This window comes from Macrosteles quadrilineatus, unplaced genomic scaffold (genome assembly GCF_028750875.1).
Source record: "Macrosteles quadrilineatus isolate MER2022 unplaced genomic scaffold, UCM_ALF_1.0 Scaffold_31__1_contigs__length_1484076, whole genome shotgun sequence".
In the NCBI taxonomy this organism is placed as follows: Eukaryota; Metazoa; Arthropoda; class Insecta; order Hemiptera; family Cicadellidae; genus Macrosteles; species Macrosteles quadrilineatus.
The window spans coordinates 514,083-537,576 of record NW_026542624.1 but is presented as its reverse complement, the minus strand read 5'-3'; the positions used below and the strand labels follow the sequence as shown (position 1 = coordinate 537,576).

At 35.8% G+C, this 23,494-nt stretch overlaps 2 protein-coding genes across 2 annotated transcripts in view; one reads left to right on the top strand and one right to left on the bottom strand.

Moving 5' to 3' along the window:
* The window catches only part of LOC129005723 (myosin-16-like), a 31,110-nt gene extending 11,044 nt beyond the window's left edge, over nt 1–20,066 (top strand). Inside the window, exons 11-24 of the mRNA XM_054434706.1 lie at nt 265–463; nt 824–945; nt 2,823–3,148; nt 3,445–3,532; nt 4,515–4,638; nt 6,250–6,329; nt 6,859–6,965; nt 7,416–7,515; nt 7,788–7,896; nt 15,847–15,999; nt 16,603–16,799; nt 17,398–17,526; nt 19,248–19,544; nt 19,922–20,066. Coding sequence (XP_054290681.1) covers nt 265–463; nt 824–945; nt 2,823–3,148; nt 3,445–3,532; nt 4,515–4,638; nt 6,250–6,329; nt 6,859–6,965; nt 7,416–7,515; nt 7,788–7,896; nt 15,847–15,999; nt 16,603–16,799; nt 17,398–17,526; nt 19,248–19,544; nt 19,922–19,930 — 2,040 coding nt within the window. The 3' untranslated portion in view covers nt 19,931–20,066. The remainder of the gene's footprint in view (nt 1–264; nt 464–823; nt 946–2,822; nt 3,149–3,444; nt 3,533–4,514; nt 4,639–6,249; nt 6,330–6,858; nt 6,966–7,415; nt 7,516–7,787; nt 7,897–15,846; nt 16,000–16,602; nt 16,800–17,397; nt 17,527–19,247; nt 19,545–19,921) is intronic.
* A 784-nt stretch (nt 20,067–20,850) lies between these two features.
* On the bottom strand, nt 20,851–22,320 carry LOC129005697 (uncharacterized). Its single transcript, XM_054434660.1, has one exon. It carries the CDS (start codon nt 22,318–22,320, stop codon nt 20,851–20,853), a length of 1,470 nt encoding a protein of 489 aa, XP_054290635.1.
* Nucleotides 22,321–23,494: the final 1,174 nt, after the last annotated feature.

The window sequence follows — 23,494 nt, the reverse complement described above, 5'->3', positions numbered from 1 at the left end:
TGTCCGCTGAGTCTCGCAGTGTTGCCAACAAGTCACATTATGCCAGATATCATACAAGTTGTATTAGGGCAAATTACCGTACATATTTTATCAATAAAACCAAAGTTATAGATTGCCAATTTAAAAAAAATATTCATTGTCATCAAAAACATGTTTTTACGATTTCCCGTATAATATTCTTGTTAAGTTTTGTTTTTCTGCCACGTTGCCGGCCCTGCCCATGCTCTGTGTTACATCTTTAACCTAGCTATCTATGTGTTACAGGCAGAATGTAGCATTATGAGGTCTGACCTGACCCAGTACGAGAGTTTGTCCAGACTGACACAGCCTCACAGTAACAGTTCCAGTGATGATACTGACTCCATCACACAATTGGGAATCAGCAGCCGCAGCAGGCATACCAACCTCAACACAACCGATATGGTGACCAAACTGAAGGACGAACTCCACAGGGCGCTACTCAGTAAGTGCTGACTTTTAATTTTATTTTGTACTCCAGTGGAATTTTTATAATTTTTTTAGGGAACACGCCGAATCCAGATCTTATGTTGCAAAACAAACCTGTTTCTGACGTTAGTTTAGTCATTTTTTTAAACTAATTTTACAAACATTTTTTTAGATGTAAAGATTATCTCAGTTATGCGACAATAGGCCTAAGGGAAGACAATCACAATGTTTTTGAGAATGAGGATACGACTGCTATGATTCCAGGATTTAGTGAAACTATCATATTTACTTTTTATTTATTCGTTTTAAATAGGTCTAATGTGAATATTGATTGAGATACTCATGAATTATATGTACTTATCACTTATCATTACAGATCAGAAAGCTAAACGTTCTGAGATTCTCCGTCTTCAAGAGACCATCCAACACAGAGACAGAGAGATAAGGGAAATGAGAGATCAAGAGAGAGTATACATGGCAGAGATCGAAACTATGAAAGTATGCATTTATATTTCTATCATTTTAATAAAAGTTAGACAACAGGCTATAGAAGATTCTCTTAATTTTGTATAGTACAATTTTTTTATATATAACGCTGTCAGAAAATATTGGATTTTCTTGCTTTTCAAATATAAAAATTATATTTTTAGTTTTACTTAGTATTAGTTTTATTCAAATTACTCAAGCGGCCTACACCTGCGGTGGAAATTCCCCGCGATAGCGGTGAAATCATAATGATCTCCCACAATCAAGGAGACGTTATCATTGTCACACATGATCACGGAGAAATTGTAAACACCTAAATCAAGGGAATATCATCACTGACTCCCGGAACTGCAGCAAAATCGTAAACATCACCCGCAGGCCGCAATTACAGGGACATCATCATTTTGACTCGCAATCATGGATGAAATCGTGAACATCAATAACATCATGTTCCCTAAATCAAGGAAATGCCATCATCGACATGACACCCGCAACCATGGCAAAATTGTGATCATTTCCTGTGAGCCACAATCACGGGGACATCGCAGGGAAATCTCCCATGCGCCGCAATCACAGGGACCTCATTATCGTCACTTGCGATCGCGGCGAATCAATAATTAAAAAAATTAATAATTATTTTTCTATTTGAAAAAAGGTGTTTTGTCAATGGCCTGGTCGGCCTAGTGGTAAAATTGGCTTTGTAGAGGTTCCTCCACTTGAGATAAATCAGTTGATTTGATTTACTCATTGATAAAATCAAAATCATTAGAAGCTTAGGTTAAATTTCAAAAAATTGAAACCCATTATTTTATGCACACATCTTAAAAAAATCATCAACAATTTTACAGTAAACTTTAAAGTGGAAACCTCATCCAATAACTTAATATAGGCTATGCTCTCATTGCGCTTACATTTTTATTTTGTAACAATGAATGAATAGGCATTTGTTTATTTTACTTAAAACAAATATATAAATGAACATAAGTACCAACCCTATTTGTTTGTATTTTTTTATTACATAAATAACAATTCTCAAGTGCCTTTGTATTTACCAAACAAATAAAATAATTTTCTTATACATGGTTAATTTAATTGATAAACCATTACCTACATTTAAATAGTAAAACCAACCAAAAGAGATATTGAGTGTTTGTGTAGGAGCCTATTAGTACTAGGAAAAGGAGGGAGGTTGAAAATCAATACAGTAGTGCCTGGTTGTTATGGTATCAACACTATCAACAGTCAACATGCAACAATAGTGGTTCAGACTCTACATGTGTTCAGCCATGGTTTACTTTACTGTGTCTGTACAAAGTTAGTTGACCATTATATAGTTTCATGTTATCTTAAGTTTAAAATGCTGTTACCTGTTTCTCAGTGCTGCAAGCAGTTTTAAACTTACTGAGTAGTTTTAATTTTACTATATTGTTTCTTAAGTTTTACTAAACTTTTTAATGTTGTTATTGAATAGTTTAGCTATTGCTGCAAGCAATTTTGAACTTGCTTTAGTTTTTCTGGAAAACCCTCGTCCCTCACTCATTCCTTTCCAATCATAAATTTAAGTAGGATAAAATTTGACAGAGTAGAGTGAGTAATTTAAAATGCTCTGTGTAACGTCTGCAAATCTTTTACATTTTTCAATGTTTTAAACAATTCTTGACTGCTTCTAGAGAATTTAGAACCACTTATATTTCTTTCTTACCAAACAATAGTCAAAGCTGAATTTATTGTATAACACTATTTTATTGTTTTATGTTTTTAATATTTTGTTTATGAACAGAGCAAGTGTCAAAAGTGTAAATTGACAAAAATACTGGCAGTTAGCAAATTATAAAAAGTAATGTTATGATGTAGTTATTCTCTACCTAAAATGTTTAATTTTTTCATAGGAGCAACTGAATAATATGATGATGGAAATAAGATCGGTGAAAAACCAAAAAGAGGCCGAAAAAGACACAAATAACAAATCCAAATCTGAAGAAATTTTACAATTAAATGCCCAAGTAGCAGAACTGAACAAAGAAAAAGCTGTGATAGAAAGAGAGAAACTGGAAGTGAAGAAGAAGTTGGATGAACTAACCAAAGAGTTTGAAGAGGAAAAGAAAAAAGAGATTTCTGAAAATAATAAAGAGTATTTGAAGTTTCACGACGAAATTGTGTCCAAAGTCAGAAAAGAAATGGAACAAGAGGCTGAGTTGAGAATTAAAGAGTACAGGTAAGATACCTTCTGTAGCTTTGTTAGTGACTAAGACCAGATGTTTTAGTATGAAACAGCATGTTAAACTTTTTATACTAAAGTTAATCAAGATTGATCTTAACAAGTGTCACAGAGCGTAAGAATTAAACAAAGTAATCAATCAATAAGTAGACCAACGTGATTGTATGGTTATTATTTGTATCATTTCGTATTAGCTAGGTAATGATAAGTATCAGACCAAGGTCTGTTCCACGCTATTTTTTTCATAAGCTAACCAAAATAAATAAATAAAATAAATGTTAAAAATGTTTCAGTGTTAGACTAGAGCAGAGTCTGAAAGAAGTGAACGATGTGAAGGATGTCTGTGCTGCAAAGGAAGAAATGGCACTCCAGTTGCAGAAGGTAATAATTATATGTCAACTGCTACTTTGATTTATATTTTGTTCGCTAACATTGCCTTTTTACTGTCTTTGCCAGAGGCATTTTGTTTAGAAATGCTCTTTGATTTCAAAGGAAATGGACCCAAAAACTCTCAATTTTTTCCTGAAATATAATTCATTACTTTCACACTGATGTCAAAGAAGCTAAATGTCTTAAGCGATACACCAAACATTTTTAGATTAAATTTCAAAAATGCATCCAACTTTATTGAAATCCTTTGAGCAACACTGTGTGGTAAGACTTTCTTTATGGGTGGAGAAACAATTTTCAGTGTCGTTAAAAGCATACCTAATGTAGTCTAAACTCGCAGGCTTTTAAACCTCAATCCCAACTTCTTTTACTGTTTACCTGTGATGGAAAGCTGTGTTTAATCAAGATTGTGGTTGTTATTTGTTTTTATTGCGTTGTATCCATTGAACTACTTCAGTCAAATCTTTTCTGTCCTTTAACTTAAATTTTCACACCTGTTTTTCTTCTTAAAATCCTCTAATGTCAAGTGAGCTGTGATTGTCATGTTTTGAGCACTGAAACTAATCTTATATCTGTTAGTGTGCATTGCTGTCTTACTCCTTACCCAACAATGTCAATCAAACCATGGATAAAAACCTCACATTTAATTGAGAATGATTAGGGCAGCTCGGTTAGTCAGAGTGTAATTTAGGCCATTTACGATTGAGAGGATATGGTTTAGGCATTAATTAAAGCACAACAACAAATGTTAAATTTTAAGCCGTTAATTTTTCATATTAATGAAGAAACTCCCTATGGGGTGAAACGATAAGTGATGTCCAACACCATGTTTTTATGTCAACATCATGTTCTGTTACCGGTATGACACAAATCAATAAAGCTCTAAGATCAATAAGATTGTTGCTTTCAAAAGTGTGTGAACTGATTGACCTCTATGAGACTTAAGTTACTAAAAGATTCTCTTGGCCTACAGCTTAGTGCAGAAAAAGATAGAAGTGGTGATAGAGAAGAAGAGAGAGATAGACTGAAGAAAGAGTTGAAGGAGTATATGGACATGAGGGATCATCTGGCTCGAAGAGTCAACACAGCAGAAAGAGGTAATTAGAGCACAACTGGAAAAATGTGGTTTTTTTTTAGGGATGGACGAGATTAGATTTTTAATTCGAGACGAGACAGGATTTTTTATTTCTCATAAACTTTTGAGACGAGATAACGGGAAATGCACATTTGACATTTTAACCTGATTTTGTAACATTGTTAAATACCTACTAATTTATGACAGATGACTGGTTAAATACAAAAATAATAATAATAGACAAGAATATTTAAAATCTTTGATTTAAAAAAAAACATAATAAAAACAGTATAAAAAAATAAATATGAATTAGGCCTAGGGCCTACCTTATTAAAAATAACTCTTACGCATAAAAACATGGTGTTGACAGTTAGGATATAGTTCAACTTTGAAAAATACCAAGTTTATCAGTCTAAAACACCAGTCTTACTAGTTAAGTATCAACTATCAAGTAACAGTTTTTCAGTCTTGGGTTGATTTTAGAGTGACTTGTTTTGGCTATGTTTACAGTAGTAAAACATGTCTCACACTGCTTACACATAAGATTCCACCCTACCTCTGCCGTTTCGTGTAAACGCAAGGGTTTGGGGCCTCGTGTTTCCGAAGGCTACACTTAACACAAAATCAAAGTTAGGGTGCCATTTTGAAGAGGATTAAGTCATCCAAAGTATGGTGGTTTCAATATGTTTGATATTGTACCATAAAGCCTGAAAATCTTTTTTTTAATGATAAAGAAAAATGGCAATTTTAAACTGATTTAACTTATTAAAGAATCGTTACTGGAAATTTCTAAAACCAAGGTCGTATGGATGGTTCTTTGTTCTTTAAAACCCCGTTTACTCATTTTTACTAGCATGTATGGGTAATTTACAAAGGCAGGGCCTGTGAACATCTGCAAACGCTTCTTGCGGCGCTGTTCAATGGTGCAACATAACTACTAAAAGCCCGAGCTGAGGTAGAGCATCATTTGCGATGTTAAAAGAAAAAATATTTACTAAAGTAATATTTACATGTAAAGATTTAATTAAATAAGAACGCCTTCGCAAAGGAAACACAACAACGCGCTCCTGTATTGCATTGACTTTACGCAGGCGTTTTTAACTGATTTTTTAAATCTTGTCTATAACAAAATCTCGATCAAAATAAAATCTATTCTTGTAGAACAAGATTTAAAATTTCCCGAAAATTTCTCAAAATTCCAAAACCCGTCCATCCCTACTTTTTTTACTAAGACGAAGCCTACCAAAACTTATGTTGTTTCTTAACAGTGTTTTATGCATCCTTCCTCTCGATGGAATGTACGCTTAAATGTAATCTATTTCAGTATTTTACATACCGTGCCATTTTGAATTTATAAATTTGTTGTGTCTAATATTTAATTTTAAATACAGAGTGGGTATTTAAGTCTTGTTAAAATTATAGAAAAAACTAATGAATTAACCTAAAGAACTTAATGAACTAAATGGACCTGCAGAAAGTATGTCCAATTTTTATTCAAGCCACTGTTTGAACCTCAGTACAGTAGATCATGTTAGCCATTAATTTAGGTAAAACGTGTTTAGAAATTTTTTTTAAGGTTATTGTAGGATTGGATTAGGCATTGCAAGTGCCAATAAAGTTTTTAATGTTTCAGAAAATGCTAAACTTGCTACTGAAATGGATAAACTGAAGACTGAACTGGAAAACAAAATATTAAGAAATGAAGAAAACCAGGTAATTTCCATTTTGTATTAGCAATCTATAAATTAATAGGCAAGCATGTTTCCTTATAACCTTTTTTCTCAGCTCTTGTGCATCGCAGGGAAAATCTACGCATACTGTTTTAAAGATATTTACTTGTAGATGTGCAGGATCCCTTTATAAATTAAAATAGACTCAAAAATAAGCACAAAAAATGAATTTGAAATTTTTAAAAATCAACATGGGTCTTATGGGTTGCCATGCTGGCAAGGCCACACTAAAAAAACAGGCCGTAATGCTCGTCAAGCATGACGTCACGATAGAAGACGGCAATGACTTAGTTATTTATTTATTTATTTTCCAAGGAAAGATTAAAACAAGCAGCTGATCACAAACGGCAAACATTACGTCATTGCCGTCTTCTATCGTGACGTCATGCTTGACAAGCATTACGGCCTATTTTTTAGTGTGGCTGGTGACGTAATAACAACAAAATATAAACAGAAAATCAAAACAAATTGAAGAAATTCCATTGAAGATTATTTATGGTTCCATGCTGTAGGTTTGCCCAGAGTGTGCCAGACTACAGGAGGAGCTGAGTAACATGTCTGTACGTCACACAAATGAGCTGACCACAGCACGATCACAGCTGCAGGCTGCTAGGGACAGGTAATCTTATCAGTTTATCTATTTATTATAAAATACTGTACACTTCTCTGAAGAAGTTTTAAAACGATACTCTCCGAGATCCTATGTATAATAAGTAAGCTCTTGTATTGTCTTGTATAGAAGTAATGTACTCTATGATCAGTTGAAGAGTTTCCATAGTCTATATTATCCTATGAAAATATTCAATACAGTAATTTAATTTGATGCTTCTCTGGAAATATTCTAATATTTTTTTATCCTTTGAAGAATTTCTATTCTAGGATAAAGGATGATAATTAATTGTGTATGCATAAATCTCCAAGAGTCTTTCTCGGGTATACTAGCTTAATGTTATCCATTTCCCAAAAAATCCATTGTCAGCTACATTTCCCTAAAAAAAAATTGTTTTTGTAAACTGGATGATTTGTTGTCAATATCTGATTGTTTTGTTGATAGACATTGGTTTTCCAGATTGTTACAGCTGGAGAAAACGGCTCGTCAACAGTTTGACACGGAGATCAAAAGCTTACGGCAGGATCGTGACTCCCTCAAGACAAAGTGTGATGAAAAGGTTGAATAGATTGTTTCCCAGAAATGTTATTAGGCTACATCGCTTCATAAAGTAAAAAAAAAGCTAGTCCTACTATCTGTTTTTGCTAGCGGAAGAATATTTGAAGTCCGATGGTTTGTAGTTTGATTCACACCAAGCTCAAACTCATATTATTTTAAATACTATGTTTTGTAAAATAGTGAATTAGTCAATACGTAATAATATTTTTACACTGCCTAGATGTTGATGAAAAAAGTTAATCCCAGAAAGCTATTTATTTTGGTTAATTTCAGGAGAACCAGATAAAAAAACTGATTGAGAGTCGAAAACGAACACCTACAACTACCAGCTGTGCAACACAAACAGACGTGACGTTTGTGGGACAAACTACGGAAGACAAAGGTAAAGACTAAAGAGGTGTTGGTGGGGGGTAAACTTCGATATGGTGGACTGTATAAAAAATGAGGGATGTGAGATATATTATGTTAAGATCAGTTTTAGAGACACACTGTGAGCACAAAATAATAAACTTTTAAATAGGAAGAAATGTGATTTGGTACCTTCCTTTTTACTGAAGTGATGTCTAGTAGACCGTTGACGTTGACGCACTTGATGTTTGCTGGCCAGCTTTCGCGTACGCGACCGGTAGTTGCACCAAGAACAGTTTGAATACAGTTTTTAACTATTCAGTTCACTTTTTTGTTAGGTGTGTCTCAAATAAATACGTAAGATAAACATACGATAATATATAAGTTCAATTTATATGCCACAAATAGAGTAGGGGAATATTATAATAAAAAACTAGGGAAAATGGCGAGAACATGATGCCGGGTTGAAGAGTACATGGGGAATGGGGGAAATTGCCAGACATCACGTGACAGGGCAAGGGTCAGAACAAAATATGAATGAAGTCTGGATTCACCTGGTTGCGTAGATGCTTGAATACGGAACATGCCGCCCGCCTTGAACCATACATGGTTCAACAGAGATTCATAAATTGATTCATTGACTCATAAATGGGCACAAGTAATACAATGTAGATATATATACACAATAGATAATGATGACACACCTAATTATAAGATATGATATATATGACAATTATAAATATAAACATGAAATAGGACATTAAATAGAAATATTTTGTGATTAGGGGAGCGGGTACACCTTGGTAGCAGGGCGACAGAAGATTCCTCTCGAAGTCTTGATGGAGACAACTCGAACGATGCCATCTGCTCCAGGTGATGTCTTCACAATGCGACCAAGAGGCCAGAGAAGTGGTGGTGTTTTTGGGTCATGGATAATGACTAAATCGCCTACTTCAAGATTCTTGTTTGGCTTTATCCACTTTTTCCTTTGTTGAAGCTGGTGCAAATACTCTTGGTGCCACCTTCTCCAGAAGCGCTGATGTAGAGCCTGAACTGTTTGCCAATGCTTTAGTCGATTGTCAGGAATATCGGATACATTTACTTCAGGTACTGCGACAAGAGATGTCCCGATGAGAAAATGACCTGGGGTGAGTGCTGTGATGTCAGATGGATCTGCTGATAGAGCTGTTAGTGGACGAGAGTTCAATACTGCTTCCACCTGCGTGACAAGAGTTATCAGCTCCATTAGTGTTAGAATTTGATCTCCAATTACTCTCTTGAGATGGTACTTTGAGCTCTTTATGGCACTCTCCCAAAGGCCTCCTTGGTGAGGCGCGGCTGGTGGTTGGAAATGAAAATTAATTGAATGATCGAGGGCGAAGTTAGTGAGAGCATCTTGAGTATTCCTTTCATCAATGAAATTCTGGAAGGTCTTATTCAGTTGCTTGGAGGCACCGACATAGTTCGTTCCACAATCAGAGTATAGGTGAGCACAAAGTCCACGACGAGAAACAAATCTTTTAAGAGCAGCAATGAATGAGTCCACTGAGAGATCAGTTACAACTTCCAAGTGCACCGCTTTTGTGGTAAAGCAAACAAATAGGCAGAGGTATGACTTAAGCTTTTGAGAATTCCTAGTGGTGTGTACTTTCACTTCAAAGTGACCGCTATAATCCATGCCAGTATGATAGAATGGTCTTACAGGCCGTAGTCGAGTTTCGGGTAAGTCTCCCATAAGTGGAGGTTGATTTGTAGGTTTCAACTTAAAACATCTTTGACATTTAAAGATTACAGATCTGATTACACTACGAGCAGATAATATCCATACTTCTTGAGTGAGGATCGATTGCAGCAACTGAGGGCCTGCGTGTAAATATTTGAGATGATAGTGCATGACCAACAGTTTTACAACATTATGAGATTTAGGTAGCAGGATTGGGTATTTGGCATCTTGAGTAAGGTTTGAATGTTTCAACCTACCGCCTACTCTTACCAAACCGTTATCGTCAATGTAAGGTGATAACCGAGCCAGTCTTAAGCTGCACTGAGTGCCCTTTTTCAGAGCTGTGATGTCATCCTTGAAAGATGAAATTTGAATGAGTTTGAAGAGATTCATTTTAGCAGAAGAGATCTCTTTATAACTAAGTTGTCCAGCTAGTCGGGCGTTCCCACAAATATTATGGATGAATCGTAGAACATAAGCAGTGACATTTACAAGTTTTCTAAAGCATGAGAATTTTTCAAGTAAATCAAATCTGTAATTTTCTAACTTTTCAACGTTAACTAGGACATTCAAGGGATTTGGTTTGACTTCAAGAGTGTCTTGATCAGTGATTAAACTGAATTCGGGCTTTGGCCAAAGATCTGATGACAAGTATAACCATTCAGGTCCCTTCCACCACAATTGGTGGCTTAAGAGTTGAGATGGGGAGAGTCCTCGGGTTGCACAATCTGCTGGGTTGTCTAGGGACTTGACGTAATGCCATGATTCAGGAGAAATTAATTCTTGTAGTTCTGAGACACGGTTGGCCACATAAACTTTTAAGCGATAGGGGTGAGTGCGTATCCATGTAAGAACAATGGTAGAGTCACACCATGCATACATCGAGTCAATCTTAATGTGGGACGAAAGAAGATTTGAACAGTATTGCAGGAGCTTTCCAAGTAGGTGAGCACCGCACAGTTCGAGACGAGGCAGAGATACTCTTTTTAGTGGGGCGACTTTAGATTTGGCCATTATCAGATTAATTTTAACATCATTCGATAAGTTGATCACACGGAGGTAGACTACTGCAGCATATCCTTTCTCCGAAGCATCGCTGAAACCATGAAGTTCTGCAAGCTTATGAGTTGAGGTAAAGATGTAACGTGGGATCCTTAGGTTTTGGATCACGGGTAGTTCTTCTAAAAAGGAAATCCATTTTGTTCTTATCTCATCTTGAATTGGATCATCCCATTTTAGACCTGTGGTCCAAAGATATTGAATGAGTGTTTTAGCCCAAAATATTACAGGTGTGAGAAATCCTGGGAGATCATAGAGTTTAGCGATTGTTGAGAGAATCATTCTCTTGGTTAGCAAGTGGCCTACTTCAACATTCTTTACTTTGTATGAGAGCATGTCTGTCTCTGGGGTCCATCTTAAACCCAATACACTGTAGAAGGCCTCACTACCATCAGTCAACTCCACTGGTGATTCTTTGTATTCGACTGGAATCTGATCCAAGAGTTGGGGTGCATTACTGATCCACTTACGGAGTTCAAAACCGCCTTTAGACAGCAATGTTTTCAGTTCATTTTGAGCTGACATAGCTTTATCGAGATCTTCAGCTCCAGCTATAATATCATCATAGAAGATAGACTTGGTCAAGATATCAGAAGCTTGTGGGTATGGTTGACCTTCGTCCAAAACTAGCTGGTGCAAGGTTTTGATTGCAATAAAGGGGGAACAAGTAAGCCCATATGTAACTGTATTGAGTTTGTACGTTTGGAGTGGATCATCTGGACTAGCACGCCAGTATATCATTTGATAACTTTTGTCCTTATCAGAAACCAAGATCTGACGATACATTTGACGTATGTCACAGGTGAATACAATTTTATGACATCTAAAATACAATAAAACATCACTGATATCATTTTGAAGTTTGGGACCAGGCATGAGAATGTCGTTCAATGATATGCCATTAGTAGTTTTAGCGCTGCCGTCAAAAACAACACGTATTTTTGAATTCAGGGGATTCTCCTTGAAGACACCGTGGTGAGGCAAATAATAGTATTCAGAGGTAGGAGGTTCTTTACAAATAGTCATATGACCTGATTCAATGTAGTCATCCATAAATTCAGAATAGAGCCTTTGTAACTCGGGTTGATTAGAGAATTTCCTTTCCATCGAGCTAAGTCTCAATTGTGCTTTGGTACAAGATTCACCAAGAGGGGAATGATTTGGTTTCTTGGGCAGCTCGATTATGTAACGACCTGAGTCATCACGTCTATGGGTGTTTTCAAAATGTTGTAAACAGAGGGTATCTTCCTCAGTCTGAGCCTTGATCCGTATTGGGGGTTCTTCTAGCGTCCAGAATTTTTGAAGTGAATTATGAAGATCCAAATCATGAGTTGTCAAGAGTGAGATGGGAAATGTGTTTGATGAGTTTCCTGCTACAGAGGCTACAGGAGCGAGGCCCATCACAACAAAACCAAAAATGGTTCCAAGAGCTTGAGGTAAATTTTGTCCTAATCTATGCTGTTCGCCTGTGAGGGTTAGGGCAAATAAGTCTGCACCGATAAGTAAATCTATCTCTCCAGGCTGATCGAAACAGGGATCGGCTAGGATAAAATGTTTCAAAGATTCCTTAACCTGGTGTGAAACTGGTATCTGAGGCAGGGGTGATGTGATACTACTCAAAACCATACAAGGATGGTTTTTAGCCAAAGGATTTCCATTGATCGCAGACATGTTGACATGTACGATACCTCTAGAATTAATAACTGCACCAGAGATTCCTTTTATTTCATCATGGAGTCGAGTACGTGGGGCGTTGATGAGTTGAATAGCTTTCTCTGATATAAGGGTAAGTTGGGCAGCGGAGTCGAGCACAGCACGGAGTACAGTATGTTGACCATGTTGTGAAGAGACATGAACTAAACATGTACCAAGAAGGATTGTGGTTTTAGTTGGATTGAGTTGACTAGACAATCCTACAAAAGCGTTAACGTTTGTAGAAGCAGTAGGATTAATAGTTGTTGTATTCTTTGAAGATGAATTAGGTGTGTAGGTCTTATTTTGAGGAGACAGCTTAGTTTGATAGCTTGACTGTGACTGAAGTGAACTACGTGTGGGCGCATGCAATAGAGTATGGTGATGTTTGGAGCAAATCTGACACACTTTACTTGAGGGGCAGTTGAAAGTGTTATGAAGATAACCGAGGCAGTTTGTACAAATCCTATTCTTGCGAATAAACTCAGATCTTTCACTCACACTTCTAGCTAGGAAATTTTGACACTTGTATATGTTGTGATCTGCAGCTTGACAAAATCTACAAGAGTTGGTTGTGGCGACAAGAGCAGTTTTTGTATGGTTGGTGAAATGTGGCTTACTTTCACGTGTAAACTTATTAGGCCTAGTTATGTTTGTAGGACACTTTTGGCCAGTGGAATATTTTGAGGTAGATGGTGAACTGAGACAAATACTAGCACCTTCTAAACGCTTGAATTCCATTTCAAGAAAGGTCATTAAATCATTAACAAGAGGGATCTCATTGTTTAAGGCGCGAGAGTCTTCAAAAGATTTTCTAATATCAGCTGGGATCTTCTTTAAAAGTGTTAAGACTAACAGGGTGTTTTCAGTTGTAATGTCATGATTTAAGTTTTTCAAAGCTTGAGTATTTTCCTTATATACAGTGAGAAATGATTGCAAGCTCTTAAGCGAACCACTAGTAATGGGCGACAAATCCAGAATTTTTGTAACGAGCTGAGTGACAATACGTCTCTTGTTTTCATAGCGATCCTTGAGAAGTCGAAGGGCTACCACATAGTTTTCAGGAGTAATATTAAGACTCTTAACCAAGTCTAAGGGCTCACCACTCAGGGCACTAAGCAAATACTGAAACTTATTCACTGGGGAGACAGAATTATTCGCATTGACAGAGGCTTCAAAAATATTATAGAAACTAACCCACTCTTCATAGTTACCACTAAATTTAGGCAACTCAAATTTAGGCAGGCGCAGAGAAGCTGGAGGTGGAGTAGGTGTTACAACAGGTTCAACTGGCAAAAGAACTTTAATGTCACTTATAAGGGCTACATACAAGTCAGAAAGTTCATCATGCATTGAAAATGATTCCTCCTCATCACAATCAGAAGCAGGGTCATCAGTCACAACTCTATTAAATAAAGTTTTAAAGTCAGTAAATAGATCTCTGACCTCCTCATTATAATTGTGTAAACGCTGTATATTAGCAGGAGTCAATTCTTGACCTTCAGTTCGAGGAAGTTGGTTTGACAAATATTTATTTATTTTCTGAAACCTGTTTTTAACAAGTTTTGCTTTTCTTTGTAGGGTAGTGAATCTCATCATGAACAAACAAATTAAATAACACACAACAAGAATAGATGAGTTTTCATAAAATAGCCCAAAATCTTAAATTAATAATGATCTCATAAATCTAGGCCTACTGAAGTGCATAAATCAATTTGCAATTCAACTTCAATAGTAAAGTGAAGTCAATTATCAATTTGTTATTATCACCAATAATCTCTGTTGACAATAATATTTACAATAATGAATAAAGAGAGCATAGCAATAACAATAATTACCAGTTTTCTCCAGTTCAGGACCCTTATCAATTAGTATTTGATTAAATAAATAATGTCCTCATTTTTCAACAACATAAACAAACTTGCAAGTTATGTTGATATGTTTCAATTCAATATCGGGTTATATTTAAACAAACAGCTGATGTAGATGAACAGAGTTTTGATGAGTTGAGTTTTCAGTTTAATAGCAGACAGGTGATTGGTTCGTCCTCAGTTCCACCGTTTCACTAATCTTGTAGGTTATTGGTTGCCATGTAGCGCAGAGCGATCTGTTGGCGAAGTTGAGAACTACCAACTACCAAGGTGTATCGCAAAGGACAGAACGTTGTTACAAAATGGCGGACAATGGGATAGAATATTTCAGGGTAACTACTAACTAACTTTGCAGTTTTATTTATAAACCCAAATAATAAGACTGAATTGATTGTGAGACCTTATTATTTAAAAGGATTTTATGGATGAGATGTGAATAAATATTCAATCCTACAAATTTTCTACGCTTGATTTATTTCAAGACAAACTAGGTAGGCCTAACTTGACGTGATTTAGGTGGCAGTGACAAAATTTAACATGAAAATAATTGTCTGGTATGAAACAGGAATGGACATTAAAATTGTTCGTAATAATGTTTCACAAGACAAAATATTACCAGTTAGGGATGTGACACTGATCATAAACATTCATTTGAGAAATAAATTATTGTACTGTAGCAATTATATTTTAATTGGCAAATGTAGTCCGGGTCGACAGGACCAGCGAATGGGGGGTAAACTTCGATATGGTGGACTGTATAAAAAATGAGGGATGTGAGATATATTATGTTAAGATCAGTTTTAGAGACACACTGTGAGCACAAAATAATAAACTTTTAAATAGGAAGAAATGTGATTTGGTACCTTCCTTTTTACTGAAGTGATGTCTAGTAGACCGTTGACGTTGACGCACTTGATGTTTGCTGGCCAGCTTTCGCGTACGCGTCCGGTAGTTGCACCAAGAACAGTTTGAATACAGTTTTTAACTATTCAGTTCACTTTTTTGTTAGGTGTGTCACAAATAAATACGTAAGATAAACATACGATAATATATAAGTTCAATTTATATGCCACAAATAGAGTAGGGGAATATTATAATAAAAAACTAGGGAAAATGGCGAGAACATGATGCCGGGTTGAAGAGTACATGGGGAATGGGGGAAATTGCCAGACATCACGTGACAGGGCAAGGGTCAGAACAAAATATGAATGAAGTCTGGATTCACCTGGTTGCGTAGATGCTTGAATACGGAACAGTTGGTTTTGTTGAAAATGTTAAGCAAACTCGTTTACCGTTCTACTAGTGCATTTATAGTTTTGTAGGATGAGTAGGGTAGCCTACCTGAATCTTCTAAACCTTATTCCCTTTATTTTATTGCATGTATTTGAGGTCTTACATTTTTAAGAGTGCAGAAAACATAATACACCACTCTTGTAATGTTACTGTGATATTTGATCACTTAAAAGTGAAAAGTTTTTCATTTGATAGACTACACTGTTTTCATTTTCGGTTTTATATTTTGGTTTTTAATATTCTAGCTTAGTGTTATTCTTCTCTTGAGGTCAGTTCCTTCTGTTCCAATACATGTTATAAAAAAAAGTTTAAGTTATAAGTAGGAAACATATTTGATATTTTTCAGGAGTGCTTGAAGGGGTAGAAAAGAGACTCAGAGAAGAGTTTGAACATAATCTTGCAGTTTTGGAGAAAGCCCATCAAGAAGCTGTTGTAGCTTCAAGAAACCAACACAAACACGAAATTGAGAGATTACAACAGGAACATCAACGTATGCTTGGTAAGGTATTTCGTTATGGATCAGTTTAAACAAGACAAAATAAAAAATAGCTGTATATCTTTGGGTTAATTTAATACATTCACTTATTGCATTAGTTAAAAAGTCTCAAAAGGTGAATGTAGTCTTTTCCAATGCATGGTTTCAATCATATCTTGTTTTAGGGTACCTTCTGAAGACGGTGACACACTGTTCCATTTCATGATCTTGCTGGTTTACATACTCATGTAAAAGTAAAAGTTAAGTTACAGCCCTTCACATCCATCCATGATTTCATCAAAACCAGACCACAATTTCTTGAGTTATTCTGTTGAACTTGTACACAAATTTGAACGAATACTGTTTTTGTCCTCTGTATTAAATCAATCTCTGGCCTAGGTGTGACCGTACCACATCTAAAGTAATAGCTTCTTTTCCAAAAGGGAGAGTTCGCTAAAATTAGTGAAAGGATTTAAGTTTTGTGGGTCCTGATTAAAAATATCAGGACCCACAAAACTTAACCTAAAAACGGACGTTTGTTTCTGAGACTGCCATTGTGAATGTGAAATAGAATATAATACACTAACATTTTGCACTCTTCAGTCACTGTCACTGTTTATTCTACAGAGGCAGAAGCGCAACTGAGAGCTAGTCATCAGAGAGCTCTACAGGAAGTAGAAGAGAGAACTAAACAGGTGACCTTGGAGTTCTGCGCTGCGCAGATCAGGCGGCTAGAGGAGCAGTATATGGAGGAGGCTTGTCGGCGCGCAGACCCCAGCGTGGTTGGCGCACTACAGACAGCGCTGCAGGAACGCGTTGGAGAGGTGGGTTTGCATGAAGCATTGAGGTATAAAGTTGATTTGTTTATAAAGAAATGTAAAATAAAACACACAAAGATGTTGAACTGTTGTTCCTTAAATGTTAGTTATTTAGTTACTTCAAAACTGAAGGCACATAGATTGGTTTGAAGCTGGAAGTTGTCAAAGCAAATTCTGCAAACTCTCTATTTTTTGGCTCTTGATAACTTTTTTTTAGTAGCCTTTTACTATGTTTGGTCATGGGTGAGTAAGTTGAATCAAACAAAAATTTTGTTTTGATATTGTTTTTTTATTATTACATTAAAAATACTAATTGGTTGTACTTCTCATCCAATTATGAAATCTGAACAGTGTTTTAAGTTACTTATAATGTAGAAAAATAAAATGTTTCAAAACATATTTTAAGAACTCACCCAAAGAGATTTTAATCCATGTAATTGAAAAGGGTTGAACAATGTTGATAGAAATTTAAGAAGTTGTTAAATTTCTTAAATGCTGAACAATGCTGATCAAGAAGTTCAGAAATTTAACAAACCGTATCACAACAATGCAGCCATTTAGTAGGATAATTATTCAGTATGTAAAGCCTTGGATGTTTGTCTAGGTGAAGAAGTTAAAAGAGAGGTTGGCATCATTGCAAGACGAGCACCAGAAACAGTTGGCCACACTGCAACAACAGATAGAGGCTGACAGAAACAGAACGACCCAGCTGATGGTACAGTGGTCTCAGGAGGTAGGTGATTTTTGTTTCTGTTTAACGTTTTCCCTGCAAAGAATCTTACTTCATTCCATTATATGAAGTGCCCTTCCAAAAACTACGGTTGGATTAACTTAGGCTATGAATGGATTAGTTCAAATTATGTAACAAATTTTACTTTTCCACTGATTCTAATCATTAACCCTATGAAACAAGTAGAGGGTCTGCAGCCAGACTATTTTCCTTGGGGTCGGGTCGGATCATAAAAGTGCTCAGGAAAGCATATTTAAAAAAATAATTATTGTTCTTCCATTATCGATTAGTAACATAGGCCTGTTGTACAATAATCCACAATCACGGTGAAACCGAGAATATCTTCAGTAGTCGCGGATAGTGATGGTCAAAACCAGAAATTTCGAATCTCAAAACCGAAACCGAAACTTTAACAAATCGAATCCCGAATCTCAAAACCTAAACGCGAAACTTTTTTACTTAGCTGGTTACAAAGGTCAAGGTTAAAAAAAATACACATAATCATAAAATTTTAAGTATGCAAAAAAAAAAACTGAAAGAGATTGGCTCCTCCTGACCGTGACATAACATAAAATACAATAGCTATGTGAATGTGACTGATCTTGAATCTTAAAACCCAATACAACATAATTTTTTATAAACAACCAACAACAAAAATAAATTAAACATCTAACAAGAAACATAAACATGAATATTAAGATTAATTAGAACATGTAGTGGTCAATATTTCTTTGTGTTTAGTAAATATTGATGTGAAACTGAACTGTACCAGTTATAGTACCTATTTAAGATACCTTTTGAAGTTCAGAATAAAATTTACTTGTTTCATTACTATTAATGGTGATGTTTGCTCTGTTGCTTCCAGCTTGTTTGGAAACAGTTTTAAAAACAACAACAATGGCACAAATAAATGTCAGCAGTTTAAAAAATAAAACTGCTAAAATCTTGAATTTCAAAACTTTTGAATCTCGAAATTTGGTGATCGAATCTCGAAACCAAAACTTTTCCTAAGTTTTGATGGTTTTGAGATTTGAGATTCGGTTTATACACATCACTAGTCGCGGAGACATCAGTATCATATTCCGCAATCCAAGCAAAACCGTGAAACATTTCCCATGGTTGCAGAGCACATCATCACTGTCTCCAGGAACCATGGCAAAATTCTAAAATTACGTGCAATCACTGACACTTTCTGCAATCACAATAATATCTATAAAAATTGAAAACCAAGCCGCCCGCACACTTCTAGTGTTAATGACTTGACCTGAGCTTGGCACAGAAATTATTTCTGGCCCAAGCTGATTTCCTCAGGCCAATCCAGAAAATTTTGGGAACTCTCAGATCCTTAAATATACCATGTAATTGTTGTTGTATTTAATGGGCACGATAATAGAGACACTGGACTATACCATTGATATAGCGGACAATGTAAATAATAAATATGTCTGTTACTGACTAAATACAAAATTTATTTAAACACAACACACCTTTTTGTTGTAAGTCTCATGGCTAAGCAGTATTATCTGTCGCTATTTAAATTTGACTTAAGCTTTAGATATTTTAAGAACTCATATGTTTTATTTCCAAGCCGTATAGTATTAGATTTTGATGAGTAGGCCTATAAATCATAAAATTTACTTTGTGATAGTTTTTTCAACAAAATTACTGCATCATTCATTATTTTCAAAAAACACTCTCATTATTCTCACGTCAATTTGTTTCAGCTGAAAAACGCTCAAGGTGAGGTGAAATTGAAGGAAGCAATCATTGATGACCAAAGCTCAAAGATTCAAAAGGCTAAAGCAAAGGTGCAAAAACTACGAAATCAGCTGATAACGACCAATCAGAACATAGAAGCGGAATATACCAGCAAGTGTAATCAGTACAAAGCGGAGTTTATCAAGGTGATGGAGGAACATGAAAAAACTGTAAACGAACAAGTCAAACAACTGAGAGAAGCTTATCAAAACCAAGTGAGAGAATTGAAAAAGGAGCTGAGGAAAAAGAAAAGCACAGAGAAGGTGAGTTTGGTACGGTCATAATACGGTGAACCAAACTGGTGTAGTGGTTAGAGCAAGAGACTTTGATCCTGCTGGTTCAGGTTCAACTCCTGTCGATCACCAATAGAAATTAAGCTCTGTGATAGTCCTGTGGTTGGACAGCTAAAGCTATCCGTCTTTAGACCATGGTATATTTATTAAATAGAATATAACAAACAATTCTCAAGTAAGTTGAGGAGTTTTGTGACATATTTGATTAGAAATGTATGGATACAAAATAAATTAAAGAACCATTTTTTTACCTATTTAACTTTTTGTAGGAGTATCAAAAATGTAATAATTATTTCACTTTCAACAATATTACCACAATTTTACCTCTTTGGTTTGTTATGTTTCAGATTGTATAGGCTGCATTCAACAAGTGCTATTATTAGTTGTAAGAATTTAACAAGTTTCCCTTCAACTGTGATCAAGACCATTTCTGAGAAATGTGCCTTTTAATCATTTTAATATGTTAATACTTTAGGACTTATATTTGTGAATAAAGTGTATTTTGTATAAACTTGTCTTATCAGTGAAAGACCCTATGAAAACCCTATTCCTATTTTCATTACCACATTGTTGGCCTAGGAAAAAGGTTAAGCTCAGTTGTTTTTGATCTGAGGCGATTGGGTACATGTAATTTGGGTTGTGTTTATTATGGAACAATTTTAGTAAAAGTTCAATCAGACAAATTGAAATTCGCTCAGTCTACAAGTTTGCTGTGGTGGAGTTTTTGTTTAAATCCTATGGAGAACATCAAGTTTCATTGGCATCACAAAACTTAAACAGGACAAACCCATATAAATTCTTTATTGGCTCCCATAACATATATTGTCAGTTTGGCTGGTTCTCTAAAAAAAATTAAATCTCAACAAATCAATTATCAATGTCTTTAAATTTGTGGAATGTATAAGCTGAATTGCAGAACGACTTAATCTCATCTGAGTTAAGGTTTTTAGTTCTCTTTTCTCTGAGGTGGACCCATGTCCACCAAATAAATAGGCCATTCTATTTATTTCTTAGTTTAGTATAATAAATTTGGTCGATGCTTGGGTAACAATAGTATCGTCAACATTTTACTAACTTGTTTAATAGCTGCCTCATACATAGAACAATTAAACAAATATTAATCTTGATGTTTCAAACCATCGTCATTGATCAATCATCAATCATGGTCATCGAGTGATTTTGATTGTTATTCTGACTCCTGAATTATTAAATATACTCAATCTATTCACATGAAGGTTCAATATGTCAAAGGTCAATAAAACTCAAGATTATGTATCTAATTTGTAAAGGGAATAGTATAGCCTTGTGCTATTAGCTGACTAAGGATATCAGGAGGAGGGCAAATCCATCGATGAACCACAAGTTCTACAACAAAAACCAGCACTGACAGTAACAGTCCGGATATGAGGAGCAGGAACGCACCCTGCATCTGCTCCATGTATAGTTTTGGTTCGTAGTGGAATGTTTCAATATTCCTCTGATGCTTTGCTTGAGTTTCCCACCGACTGAGAATTCCGGCTTCAAACAGACGATGAACAATGGCGGACAGAGGTTCTCTCAATGGGGAAACTTTTCTGACGATTACTGGAGACGACGGTGCCTTGATGACACACTGTTGCTGCAAGTAACAAGTTGGTAAGTGAAGCGATTTGAGTCTCCCATTGATGTACGAAAGCAAACTTTTTGTCGAAAACACAGCTGTGTTTCTATTTAAAACCACTTTTTCCACCACAGGAAGAAAGTTTCCGGGCGGTAAGACTTCAAAACGTCTCAACAACATTTTGATAGCATAGCTACTTTTGACTGAAGCGTTTAAAATATAGAACATTTGTGGTGCTCCGGTGATGCTAAACTCTGTCTTGAGTAAGTCTGCTGTATCTTCGATGTTGCCACTTCTTGTTGGCACTGTTGCAAAACTACCCAGTTGAGCATTGTAGGCTGCGATCAATACCAGACAGTAAAACAACCAAGGTGCGAGAAATGATCGGATGATGTTCGAGCGGGGTTTTTCTTCTACCGAGGCTCCTAAAAATGTGAAGTAGACGTAGAAAAATAAAACGTCCCATTTTGTAAAATCCGGATCTTCATTTTTCGATAGACGTGAAAGAAGGTAAAAAATCACCACAACCAAAACCAGGGTGAACATAATGAGTACCCATGTGATGATTGAGAACTCACCAATGTAAGTAGACCACATGGAGGGACCCACACCAGCTTCGGCAGGAACGGCCCACGTGAAACAATCCATGTCCGTCTCTTTGACCAGAGCTACTTGAGGATGATAGTCAAGGAGACGGGTGAATATCCCAAACCCAATATCTGCTTTTTTGGTCGCCACATCGATTGCTATGGATGACGAGTCATTGGAGTAAATAGCATCGTAGTTAGACGTAACGTCGACAACTCTAGTTATAATCGGGGTAAAGTTCATTTTCTCAGCCACCGTCTCAAACAAAAGTCCCCCGATCCCACTTAAGTTGTAGGTTTTATTTCCAGTCTCTTCAATTATAGAATCAGGGGGCCGGTGGACACCTGCGCATTTCAAAGGACAACCGTAAAGGTTGTACACTTTGTTCTTCCTATCGTAAAGGTTGCGGTCCCTGGTGAACCGGTGGTTGGATTCACCCCAAGTATCTATCATGACCGGTGCACCAGAGTCGGCACATTGAGTCTTGGTGTAGGGAAAGTATGTGTAAACTGCGAGTCCTCCGTACTTCATCTGCACCAATGCGACCACATCCAACATCTCATGGCTCCAGAACTCTTGAAAAATACCTCTCAAATACAAAATACTCTTCTCTGGCTGAGTCCATATCAGTAAGAACCTCGAGTTTTCAAAGTAAACCAAATGCTCCAAGATCTTTGAGTAAAATTTATTTTTTTGTGCAAGTAGTATAAAAAACCCTTCTTCCTGAGTTAAGTTTTGTGGGCTTAAAATAACTCTTGGTCCACTCACCACCTTGAGTAAACCGCTCATGAAGTCTGAGTTTTCCACCTCTTCGCTCAAAAAGACAAATGTCCGTTTTTCAGCATAAGTCTTGGTAATGTTTTCAATACACTCATGGAGATTTTTATAGTTCTCTTCTGTTGGAAGAAGAATTTCGGATTTGACTATTAAAACAAAACTAAATAATAAATAAATTGTTGTAATCATTTTTAACTTTTTTTTTTAAATAAAGTGAAACACTTGGCCATAACCGTTAGAGACTAACGAACATTGACCATTTCACATCAAATCTCGCTACATTGTTGGCTCTGAAGATGATTGGTTTGTGGACAAACTAACCTATTGTAGTAGTTGATTCAAAGCCAAGTCTTTAGCGTCTTGCCTCGGTAAACATTTGTAGACCAACAGAATGTTTAGAAATTAGTTTCAAGAATAGGGACATCAATGGAAGTTTCCCAGGTGGCAATTTCAAAACATGACAAAAGAAATAGTTGTTTAATGCAGTTTTATAAACATGGACAAGAAGTTCATACTGTTGACAACAACCTTGGAAATCTGCCACTAAATGGATGTGAATATTCAAGCTCATGTTACTATATCTAAAAGTATATTGACAAAAGTATTAAATTTGGGATTTAAATCCAGGTAAAACCAAACAAAGTTTTTCACTTTACAAAAAAAATCTATTTCATAAAGTATTCATCATTAAGTGTGTGTGAATATTAATGCTAAAACAATACTTCTTTTTATCGATCAATTTAAACAATTAAAAACATTATCTAACTTTCTTACATGAAAGTATCAAGAAAGTTAATTAGCACCGTAATTACTTTGAATTATTATTACTAATTTATTTAACTCAAACCTGGCCTCCACTAATAACAAGGGCCGTGGCAAAACCGCTGTTCTACTAATTTATATAGAGCTTCTATCCAATGTTTATATTTATTTACACATTTGCTATTAATGTTAT

What these genes read in the sequence shown, in the direction of transcription:
- LOC129005697 (XM_054434660.1), bottom strand. Translation starts at nt 22,320, where the DNA reads ATGTTGGATGTGGTCGCATTGGTGCAGATGAAGTACGGAGGACTCGCA.